The sequence below is a fragment of the Triticum urartu genome, chromosome 1A, assembly GCF_056163025.1.
Source record: "Triticum urartu cultivar PI428250 chromosome 1A, HENAU_Tu73, whole genome shotgun sequence".
NCBI classification, from domain to species: Eukaryota; Viridiplantae; Streptophyta; class Magnoliopsida; order Poales; family Poaceae; genus Triticum; species Triticum urartu.
In genome coordinates this window covers 63,605,352-63,616,337 of record NC_141873.1, presented here as the reverse complement: position 1 = coordinate 63,616,337, position 10,986 = coordinate 63,605,352, and the positions used below count along the sequence as shown (strand labels likewise).

The 10,986-nt window shown below is 47.8% G+C and overlaps 1 protein-coding gene across 1 annotated transcript; it reads right to left on the bottom strand.

Moving 5' to 3' along the window:
• Positions 1-2,815: 2,815 nt before the first annotated feature.
• On the bottom strand, positions 2,816-9,291 carry LOC125546630 (uncharacterized). The gene is made up of 17 exons (XM_048710812.2): positions 8,946-9,291; positions 8,676-8,737; positions 8,542-8,609; positions 8,246-8,367; positions 7,604-7,709; positions 7,364-7,415; positions 7,166-7,283; positions 7,047-7,077; positions 6,860-6,883; positions 6,652-6,779; positions 5,982-6,063; positions 5,717-5,836; positions 5,556-5,609; positions 5,401-5,470; positions 4,710-4,749; positions 4,432-4,524; positions 2,816-3,407 (listed from the first exon to the last, which is right to left on the bottom strand). The coding sequence occupies exons 1-17, from the start codon at positions 9,154-9,156 to the stop codon at positions 3,061-3,063; spliced, it is 1,728 nt and encodes a 575-aa protein (XP_048566769.1). The 5' UTR covers positions 9,157-9,291; the 3' UTR covers positions 2,816-3,060.
• Between the last annotated feature and the right edge of the window lie 1,695 nt (positions 9,292-10,986).

The window sequence follows — 10,986 nt, the reverse complement described above, 5'->3', positions numbered from 1 at the left end:
CCCTATTTGAGAACCTTTGTGTTTTTCTTGTCAAAGTGAAAAATCTACAAAAGCAAAAAAAAACCCAAATAAAAAGAGTCATAGTCCCTGAAGTCCTATAAAGCTATAGTAACTCAAAATAAACCTAAGAATGGACCTGTTACGTTGCATTATCACCTTAAATGGAGCACCATTTGATCACCACCTCAAGTGGTAAAGATAGATGTTTCTCAAGAAGGGGAACGCATTGTAGTGGCGGCAGAGTGCGTCTAGCCGTCCGCTGCCCGTGCGACGGTAGAGCTCCAACTTGCTGCCGCTCCGTAGGTCACACCGCCACAGCCTTCTCCATTTCACTACGAAAATGAGCTCGCTGCACGCGCCGGCGAAGTCCACCGGCGTCTCCAAGCCGCACAGCATTACGATGTGGGACGCCCACAGGTCCTCCACCGTCGCCTCGTGCACGCGGCGCCACGCCGACGCCGCGTCCATCAGCCACACGCCATGCACGCCCTCCACGTTGTCGTCGTGGGGTCGCATCGACATTCCCTTGTCGCGGATGTCAAATGCGCACAGGCGGAGCTTGCCGCCTACCGAGCCCAGCGACCAGTCCATGCGGCCCTTGGCATCCTCCGCCAGCGGCGGCTCGCGCAGCACCGAGGCGCGACCACCGGCCGGGCGGCATCGTAGCGGAGAATGTGGCCCACATGCCGGCCGTCCCGCCAGCGCTGGCTCAGCCAGTAGAAGCACGTGCCGACGTGGACGCCGGGGGACACGGCAGGCAGGCAGCGGGCGGCGCTGGGCGCGGCGAGCTCGGTGGTGTCCCACCTGCCGGTCGCAGACGAGAAGGTATCCACCAGTACGCGTCGGCGCCTGCGCCGGACGAGGAGGACGACGGTGAGCGCGAGCCGCCCGGTGGACGCGTCCAAGTTCCAGTGGAGAGCAGAGTTGGCGGCGCTGGACGGCGGGAGCGCGAGCTAGCGGTTGGCCGCCGGGTCGCACACGTAGTAGCGGCTCCGGCTGCGGCATAGCAGCAACCGCCCGTGCGACGCGACGACGGAGACGTCGAGCATCGGTACGGTGCGCTCGAAGAAGACAACATAGTCATCTAACGGCGGCGGCGAGGGATCCTCCATCACCGTGCGGCAATGCTGCGCCGGCGGCCGCCATGGCGTGGTGGGTTTGATTGATTCCGGTGGCCTTTGTAACCGGGCGGCCAGCGTGTACTCGGGTCTTTAAGGGCGTGTTTGGATGCGTGCAGGAAGGCCCAACGAGACCCGCGCGGAAAGGGAATGGACTAATTGGTTGCCTGGTTTTATTGTTGGGCCTGCATAACATGAAACTTAAAGCATTTTTAAGCCTGCCTCGCTGAAAACTCAAGAATTGGCAGTTTTTCTAGAGCCATGCCGAGCGGAAGCGCAGAGATGCGGGCTGTTTATATGGTGTCTTCTTCAACCTCGAGTAAGCTCTTCCCTAATCTTTTTTTTTACGCCCCTCTGATCTACATAATGGTGCTTCGGTTCGAGATAAGTTCTACACGAAAAAGATGCACCTTGATGCTACGGTTCCATTCAGGCGATTGGTTCGTAGTTTCGTCGGCTGTAAGTTTTTAATCTCGTGTTCCCGTTTGGAGCTATTCTGAACGAATTTTGTCAGATTCGTCGCACACGATCGATCATTTGAAATTTCCTTTGACCAACAGCCTAATCTCGCAGTTCCTCACAACATTCGTGTTGTAAGTTTTTGTTTCGACGATCGTAGCTTCATCTCTCTATGAACAGCAGTCTACTGCACTGACGCTGCCATGTCGAGCTCCTCTGTCCTCTACTCAGAGCTCTCCTATTCGTTCCTCTCGACGCCGAAACTCTTTCCCTTGATCTCCTTGCCCACGTCCTACTATACTAGAGTCGTTTCCGGCGTCGCTCATCTCGGCCTACTCTTTGTCGTCCTTCTGCTGCACTGACGGTGCAATGACGTGCACACTGCTTTCTTGTGTCCTCTGCCTTCGTGCACACTGCAGTTCGCCGCACCGCCGACGGGGTCGATCATCTTGGCCTCCTCTCTCTCGCCCTACTACACTGGAGTCGTTCCCGACGTCGATCATCTCGGCCTCCTCTCTCGTCCACTGCACTGACGATACCATGGTGCGAGCACTGCATTCTCCTCCTCTGTCGACTGTCTTTGCGCGAGCACCGCAACTAGTTCGTCGACGGTGTCGCTCGCCGTGCCGCCGACGGGGTCGCTCGTCGCCGACTCCATGCTCGTCATGTCAAACACGGCGCCATAGCCACTATCCATCGCAGTCGCCACGGGCCGGCGCACACTGCATTTCTTCTCCCCCTCCCTCTGCCTAACTCTTAACCCTGTGTGCTAAGTGCAAGTGCTAACTCTTAATCACACCCTATGCGGGCAACCAAACACCGTGTTCATGTGCCACTTGGGCTAATGCAGGCAACCAAACAAACCGCACCTGCGTATTACCTAATGCAGCGACCCTCGATGCAGGCAACCAAACAACTTGCAGATGACGCATTTGGGGCTGTTTTTGCTCAACCAAGCTGGGTTAAGAAGTGTATGCAATGCGACTACTGTTCAAAACTTGAACCAAACACACCCTAAATCGATCTTGTGCGTTTATTTTGGTATCGAAGACGGGCGCTGTAAGTTCGATGGCCTGATGCCGACGTTTTTATCGGTGTATCAGACCTCTTTTTTCAGTTCAAAAAGAAAAGTACAGACTTCTTCCTGAACGTGTTTGTCTTTTGATAAAACTGAGCGTTCTTATCACTTTGCTCTGCATACATTCTTCCAGAAAAACTCATGCAGGATGACTCGTTCATTCCTTCATAGACCATCAGTCGCTCATAGCATCATCGCCGGTGCCTTACAGTGTCCATAGCTAGCCCTTCGCATCCCCATCAGATCAGTAGTAGTTCAAAACCATATTACAGGATACTGGGATAGCCAGGCCCCACGGCACGTACGTACTACCTCGGCATGGCATCACCAACGACTAGCAACCACTCTCGTTGCCATCTAGCCTAACCCAAAAAACGTTGGCGAGCCCGAGGTTCATCCGGCGGATCACTTGCGAGGCCTCCCTCGCTTCCCGCTCTTCTTTCCACCTCGTCCCGAGCTTTCCGCTTCCGGAGGAGCAGCGCCAGGGCTCCCCTTCTTGGGCCTGCCTCTGCCCCTACCGGACGGCATTGGCTCCGGAGTCGCCGTCTTGGCTCCCCTGCCTCTGCCTCTGCCCCTTCTTGTAGACTGCCCGCGGCCATGGCTGCCACACTCTGCCTCCTCGGGCACTTCACCAGTCTCGTCCTCGTCCTCTGCTTCTGCATGTCCCAAGGCTTTCTTGCGCTTGTTGGACCGTGAATTCGTGGTGCGAGATGCCGCCTTGGTGACCTGCTCCGCCTCGGACGTCTCTTCTTCTGCAGTGAAACGGTCCAAAACCACCCATGCTCAGGCCTCAGTTTGGGATGAAGCACCAGAATTGGATGGACAAAAATAAATGAATCAGGAAGCTGTAAGCTAAACAGAGCCCACTATATTCAGTGGAACAAAGAGTACCACTGCAATGGACCTTGACTACTTTTTCACACTAGTGGGGTCTCTGTTTTCTGGTCTGATAGCGAATAGCATGAGATCTGTGATCAGTTGCCCAAATCTTGGTAGGAAGGGGCTGACCAGCAACAACATGGCACAAGTGCCGGGTTATTCGAGTGCGAGAATAAGATCCAGAATTTCATGCATCATAACTGCTGGTGCTTGACGTAGTGCCAACATAAGAAGGAAACTTTAAGACAAAAATGCAGCAAACGATTGGCCAATTGTTGAGCTGAAAGGATAGCAGTGGAGAACATATATCTACTTAGGGGCCTAATGTTGAGCTGAAAACATTATGATCAACATTAGCAGGACGAATACTTGATGTCAAAACCAGTCAACCTGAATCTGTGGCGGTCGCTGCTGCCTAGATAATTCTATCGTGAACAGGCCAAACCCAATAATGACCAACAACCTACCCGATAGTTTTCTAAGCTAAGCTTGGGCCAGCTTGAACTAGGCTTGAAAAGTGTGGCACAAGGCGAGTAATGGGCATGGTAACCTGTGCATCATGTACTACACTATACATCAGTTCTCGGTACTACACTACATCAGTTTCAAGTTTTGATCTTTCTTATTACTTGCTTCCTTTTGCACTTTATAAAACTTCTAAATTTCATGATGAATCTCCATGTTATGATTTCACTACCATCCTTCTAGCATATAATGTTCATGTTTGCTTTGTATTTAACTGTTTAATCTCATATTACAAGATTTGAGATACATGCATCATATATATGTTTTGATGACGTCTGAATATAAATATACAAATTGAGAACTTATATAGGAAAACTGGCTACAAGGATGATTACTGTACGAGAGAACTTAGATAGGAAACCTGGCAAGTACCTGTTTCATCGACTGCAGGATGTTGGCTCGTATTTGTATTTGGTTTTCCTTTCCCATTGCGGCGCGGAGGAAAGTAGAGCTTTTTCGTGTTCTCTAAAAAAACCAAGTAACAATTACCTAGTTTCAATATACTGAATATACTGGGCAAGGATAATAATTTCATTTGCAACAGACCAAGCAAAACTAGAATGATTTGCCCATCAAATTTCAAAAAAGTTTGCAGACAAATTGAAGTTTAATACTATGCCATCTTAAAAATGGATAAGAGAAATGCACACCTTGAAAGACAGCATCAGCATCACCATCAAAAGTATCCAGCTGAGACAAAAGTAATAATACATATATTATTAGACCGTGGTAATGAAAGGAGATGTAACGAACACATTGATATTACGGGGTATAGTTAACTTAACTAGTCTTTTCAGTTCTCTCTAACAAAAACCAGTCTCTTCAATCAAGTCCTCAAATATTCCCGTAAAAAGAAGGTACTGAGTAAACTAGTCAGTAGTCACATTCCTAATCTTGGGTGTTGAAGCATGTTATTGTCAATTTAAGCACTAGAAGACGTGACAACTGACAACCGAAGAAAAGAGGGAGGCGGGTATATGAGTAAATGGCACTTTCCAAATTGACAAACAATTTCCCTAAAAACGTTTGTGGATCAATAATTCTCTTTCATGGAACCTCCTGAAAGTTGATTCCTCGTCATTAGAATGTCTCATTGATGACCTAGCTCTGTCACTAATATTAATATGCTTTGACTCAGTTGTTTAGGAGATGTTTCATGCATGTTAACAGACATAACTCACTAGTCACTACATGACCCAAAGTCATGCTGCTGATTTATTCAACTCGTTTCTTTTGTTTAGCTTTAGCATCACAAATAATTATAATAAATTGCATTAAATTTTAATCTATCCATAACTTGAAGCAAGTAAACAGCTCGGGCATGAAAGCCCATTTACTTACCTGGTCAAGCTTACCACCAACATTTGCCCTGTCAACAACGATCAGAGACATCCCAACTCCACAACCAACACTGCAGAAGTATTCTGAGCTTAGTACTAAATAATAGTATGAACAGAGGATGGGACTACATTCACATGCTGATTTCACGCAATTACCTTGTAACATGCATTCCTTCAAGAATGTCAACCTTTTTAGGATTTACAGATGACCTGTTACATAATGCACAACATAATTGGTAAGAGAAGTTCAATGGTTGAAATCTCGAAGGTTGCAAGACTTCTATTCCACATAGTATTAGCATTTTAAATAGATTTACTTTTGTGTTGGACCATAACCAAGCTCTCCATATTCAGAATGGCCCCAACTTATGCAAGAATCATCTGCACCAACAGTGTGGTGCATGTTACCAGAAGCCATGCAGCGGATGTTCCAACCACTGAAGCAAACAAATCATCTATTAAAAAGATAATTGAGTGTAATACTATTTCAACAGGAAGCTGGTTATAAGAATAGCTGAACAGCAGAGTTTAGCCATCGAGGGCACTGTTCATCACTATGGTATTTTACAGTTTGCAAGGAACCTTAAATCCATAACTGGCTTTGGATACATCCACTCATCGCCTGAATTCTTCACCTTTCCCCACATATACAGCTGCCCGCGACCTAAAAATCAAACCAAACGACCAATGATTAAAATATAGCAGTCATAAATATTGCAACAGTATGTTGGTACTGTTTCAAAACTTTGATATTCTGGCACAGCTACTGCTACTGTGGCCTCGTACTTAATAAAAATGGGACTTGGAAGGTCCACCCTTTTATTCAAAAATAATAATATTGCAGCAGTGCAACACAGTCAACAGAACACGAATCTGATTGACAGAGTGCAAGGTATAGCACCAATACTCCTTTCCATTCGCAAAAAAACTATTTTCCAATTATAGGCGAGACGAGATCTAACTTGCAGATGAAAAATAGGATGATTCAAGAATCATGCCATCTCATGTTTGAATTGTATAATCAGCTCACCAAGACATGCAACACAAACAAAACTAAATACCAGCTTAAGGTACAAGGTAAACTAATCACAAGAGCTGTTTGATCCATATGTGATCCGGCCAAAGTATATTCTCAAAACTGCCTTTTCCTATTATAGTTATCCATATAGTCCAAGCAATAAACTCATGTAGTAATTTTATCCCAGAGTAGCATGATAAAATAGCATGTGCATCAGATATATATGCATCATACCGCCAGCAGTGCAGGCAGAACTTGCAGAACCGGCTGAGATGATATCATTGGGACCCAGGATATTGCTCTTTTGAAATATTTCAACAAGGCGTGGTTGCCACTCATCCTTCTGTTCATTGTGGCCCAACCTATGTAATAAGAAAGTGGACAGGTGAACAACGTAGGATACATCTTGAATACGGTGAGACACATGGCAAGAATAGGTTACCTTCCATATCCACCAAAACCCCAGCTGGTAAAAAAAAAGAATTATGTGAGAGAACATAAATATGTGACCTGAAGGAATCATATCTATGTACGCAGAAAGGGACTTGATACAACACGTATAGAGACAATAGTAGTCATAACTATCTGGATTGTAACAGTGTCAAACTAATGGCGGAGAAGGAACATACGTGTAAACAAAGCCACATGAATCAGCTGCAACTGCACATCCAAGTATAGCAAAGGTGTTAATATCAGTGTTGATCCTGATGATTCAAATTAACAAGAGAAAGAAAGAAAGGAAATGAACCTGTATGATTTGTTCCACATGCAACTTTGACAACAGTGTTCCCAGAAAATGCAGCTATTGCCCTGGGGTGGGGCTGGGGATCATATACTAGACTTACCGATGAAACTTTGGCATTATACTGTAATATCACAAATCAAATCACAATTACTGATGAATGCAAACTCAGTAGGTGCTATATGTTACAGAGTAGAAATAAACCTCATTGTCGCTTCCATGACCAAGTTGGCCATACTGGGGAAGACCTGCTGTCCTAAATAGCACAGAAAAATAAAATACTGCTTCAAAAATTGGACGAACAAGAACAAAATCACTAACTGAAGTCAAAGCAGATACTAATCAAAAGATGTTATCATGAAAAGACGCTCAAAGCCTTTTGCTTATTCTGAAAGACGAAAGAGGTTGCTAATCTTTAAGTTTTGTAGTTCAGCGAGGCCATACAGTATTGAAGAGCCCTCGACTGATGACAGCCAGACAGTAAAGTCAGCACCACAAACAGCATTAGTCGCTTTAGTAACAAGGCAGGGGACTGGCGACACCACAGTTCCTGCAGCAAATATAGAACAACTCAGGTACCGATCTTGACTTGTTGGATGCTTGGTGCTGTTGCTTTATAATATAAAGCGGGGGGAAACCCTTTTTCGTAACAACAGGGTAAGAATCAAACAGGAAAATGAGCTGCCCATACGGTCATATCTCCAAAAAGTTGTCAGAACTACCCCATCATCCTGAACTATGATAAGTTTGTATGCTCAAGTATATGGTTTTGACGTTTCATTGTCACCCAAAAAAGGTAGAAATCTAAATCAATCTTGATAACATGGGTACCAGAAAAAATTGAAATGTCTGCCACATATTAACAAAGATTCTAAAAATAGGTGACACAAGAACACTGTAGATTATAGTACTAATGTCTCATCAAGCAACCCACTGGAAATGTCAAAAAAATTGAGAGTATGCTCCAAGCAGATGCTTCCACAATTTCTCCAAGCACAAAGTGAGTTTTCCACACAAGAGTTGCATTTGGTGCACTTCTAGTTGTGTCATATATCATAAAGATAAAGAAAAGGCAAGGGTATCAACCACTCTTCAGTGAACCGGTCCCCAGTTGTCCATGTTTGTTGTCACCAAATGCGAAGGACTTCCCTTCGTCAGTTACGACCACTGTATGTTTTCTTCCAACACCTGCTGCAATTATGTTATATCTGCAGAATTGATAACTGCTAATTAGCATTTAGAAACATGTCGAGAAAACATATAACACTGTTGGATTAGGTAGTCCAACTATATTGGATGGTATATATATTCTTGGATTCAACAATGCCATATACACCTGTTTGAAAAAATAAAATGAAGGGCAATGCAGACAATTATCTTACTTTGATAGTTCAGAAACAACAGTTGGCAGGTTACGCAAGAGAGTGTCCCCATGTCCCAGCTGCCCATTCTGCTAGATATAAAAGGTGTTAAGCAAGAAGCCGAATAAAAATTAGGCATCGACTCATACTTATACCTCATTTCGACCCCATGAGAAGCAACGGCCGTCAGCACTCAGAGCAACACAGTGGCAAGCCGCTGGCAAGCAAAATACAGGAATCCATTAGCAAAATCGCTATGACCATAAATCGATTCTAGCATTTGGCATCATTCCACAAATTGTATGACCATCCGCCAATCCAGGCATTTCCGCGCACAAACTGGGCGAGTACATTAGATGAAGAAATACAGTGGAGGAAAGTAAGGAGCTCATCTCGGACGCGGAGGAGAGGAGGAAGGAACTCACCGCAGCCGGAGGCGACGAAGCGGATGTCCACGCCCACGAGAGGGCGCAGTCGCGTCGGGGACACCAGGTTGCCTCTGCCCTCATTCCCTCCCTTCACCTTCCGGCCCATGATGTCGAAGCGCACCGTGCCGCAGTACAGCAGCTCCCTGCCCCCAGCCTCTGCCGCCTTCTCCTCGCCTTCCGCGGCGGCCTCGGCGGCGCTGGCCGGCATTCTCGCGGCGATTCCGACCGGAAACCCTAGCTTCGGTGGGGCGGAGGCGGAGAACTGTGGAAAGCAAGTGGAGAAAGGGTTTGAAACAGAGTGCGGCTCTGTAGAACGGAACTTTTCGCGGGGGCGTTCTCCTCTGTCTGCCGGCTGCCCCGCGGCAACGGTTGTATTCGGAAAAGGCTTTCGTCCCGCTTTATATTATATAAAGCAAATCGTTTGAACCAAATTTTCAACAAGATTCATACACACATACAAGTCTCACACAAATAAAGTAGTAAAAGGGTTAGTGCTGAGGGCACAGCTCAACAAGTCCTAGAAACAAATAACATACACAGACACCGCAACACGCGCATCATGTCTAATCAGGCTCCGGCGGAGGTGGCGGAAACAGAGGTGCCACGCGGAAGGCCATCGATCGAAGGTCGGCGAGGAGGGTTTTGATGACGTCCCGGTCCTGGGAGTGGCTAAGTGGCCGTCAAGGCTGCAAATAGCCACACATTTTGAAGATCGCGTCAGTCACACGTCGAAGAGGCACTTTCTGAATAACAAATTTGTTGCGAATGTTCCAAAGCGTCCAAGCGAGGACCCCAATGCACAGCCATCTAATATGGCGGTAGCGAGGGGGGAGGCGTGGATCTCAGCCAGTAAGTCGGGGAAGTTGGTGTTGCACCAATGTCCGTCAACCGTCTCATGGAAGCAGGACCACAAGAACTGGGCTGTGGAGCAGGAAAAGAAGATGTGGTTCGAGTCCTTCACCGTGCCGCACAAAGGGCACATCCCGTCTCCTGGGCCATTGCGCTTGCGGACTTCAACCCCAAAGGGGAGGCGTCCCCGGATCCATTGCCACAGGAATATCCTGATCTTGAGGGGAAGGCGAATGTCCCAGATCAGGCTAAAGGCTCAGGGGCCAACGAAGGAGCAATGGTCGCGTATAGAGATTTCGTGGAGAAGCGGCCGGAGGGCTCCAAATGCCAAGAAATGGAGTCAGGGGCACCCTCAACGTCCATCGAAAGGAGAGCGATGTCTTGGAGAAGGGAGTCCCACTCGTCCGCCTCAAGGGGGCCAAAGGGGTGCCGGAAGGCGAGACACCCTAAGTCAATAAGGGCCGTCTCGACGGAGATCCGGGGGACAACCGCAATGGCAAATAAGACCGGGAAGCGGGCAGCCAGGGGAGAGTCCCCTAGCCAGCGGTCGAACCAAAACAGGGTCGAGGACCCGGAGCCCACTGAGATGGACGTGCCAATATGGAGCACGAGTAGAAGCTGGATCACCGCCTGCCAGAACTGGGATCCACCCGAGCGCTGGCAGAAAGCTAAAGGTTGGCCCTGAAGGTACTTATTTCGGATGATGGTGAGCCAGAGGCCGCCCTCCTCGTTGGCGATACGCCAGAGCCAATGGGTCAGGAGAGCAAAGTTCATGCACCGAGAAGAGAGGATCCCCAGACCTCCCTGGTCCTTGGGTTTGCAAATGTCAGACCAGCTCACCATATGGTACTTCTGCTTGTCCCCCTCGCCTGCCCAGAAAAACATGGACTGGTACTTGGCGATCTCCTCATGGAGCGTCTCATGCAGGCTGTAGAAGCTCATGAGGAACCAGAGGAGGCTGGCAAGCGAGGAGTTGATGAGGATTACCCTCTCCGCCTTCGGGAGCCACCGTCCCTTCCATGGCTCGACCCGGTGTTGCATCCGGGTCACGGTTGGGCGGAGGTCCGCCATGGTGAGTCGCGAGTCACTAATGGGTATCCCCAAATACGTCGTGGGGAAAGTACCCAGGTGGCAATTAAGTCGATCAGCAATGCCCTGGGCCTCGTTCAGCGGGTATCCCAGAATCATC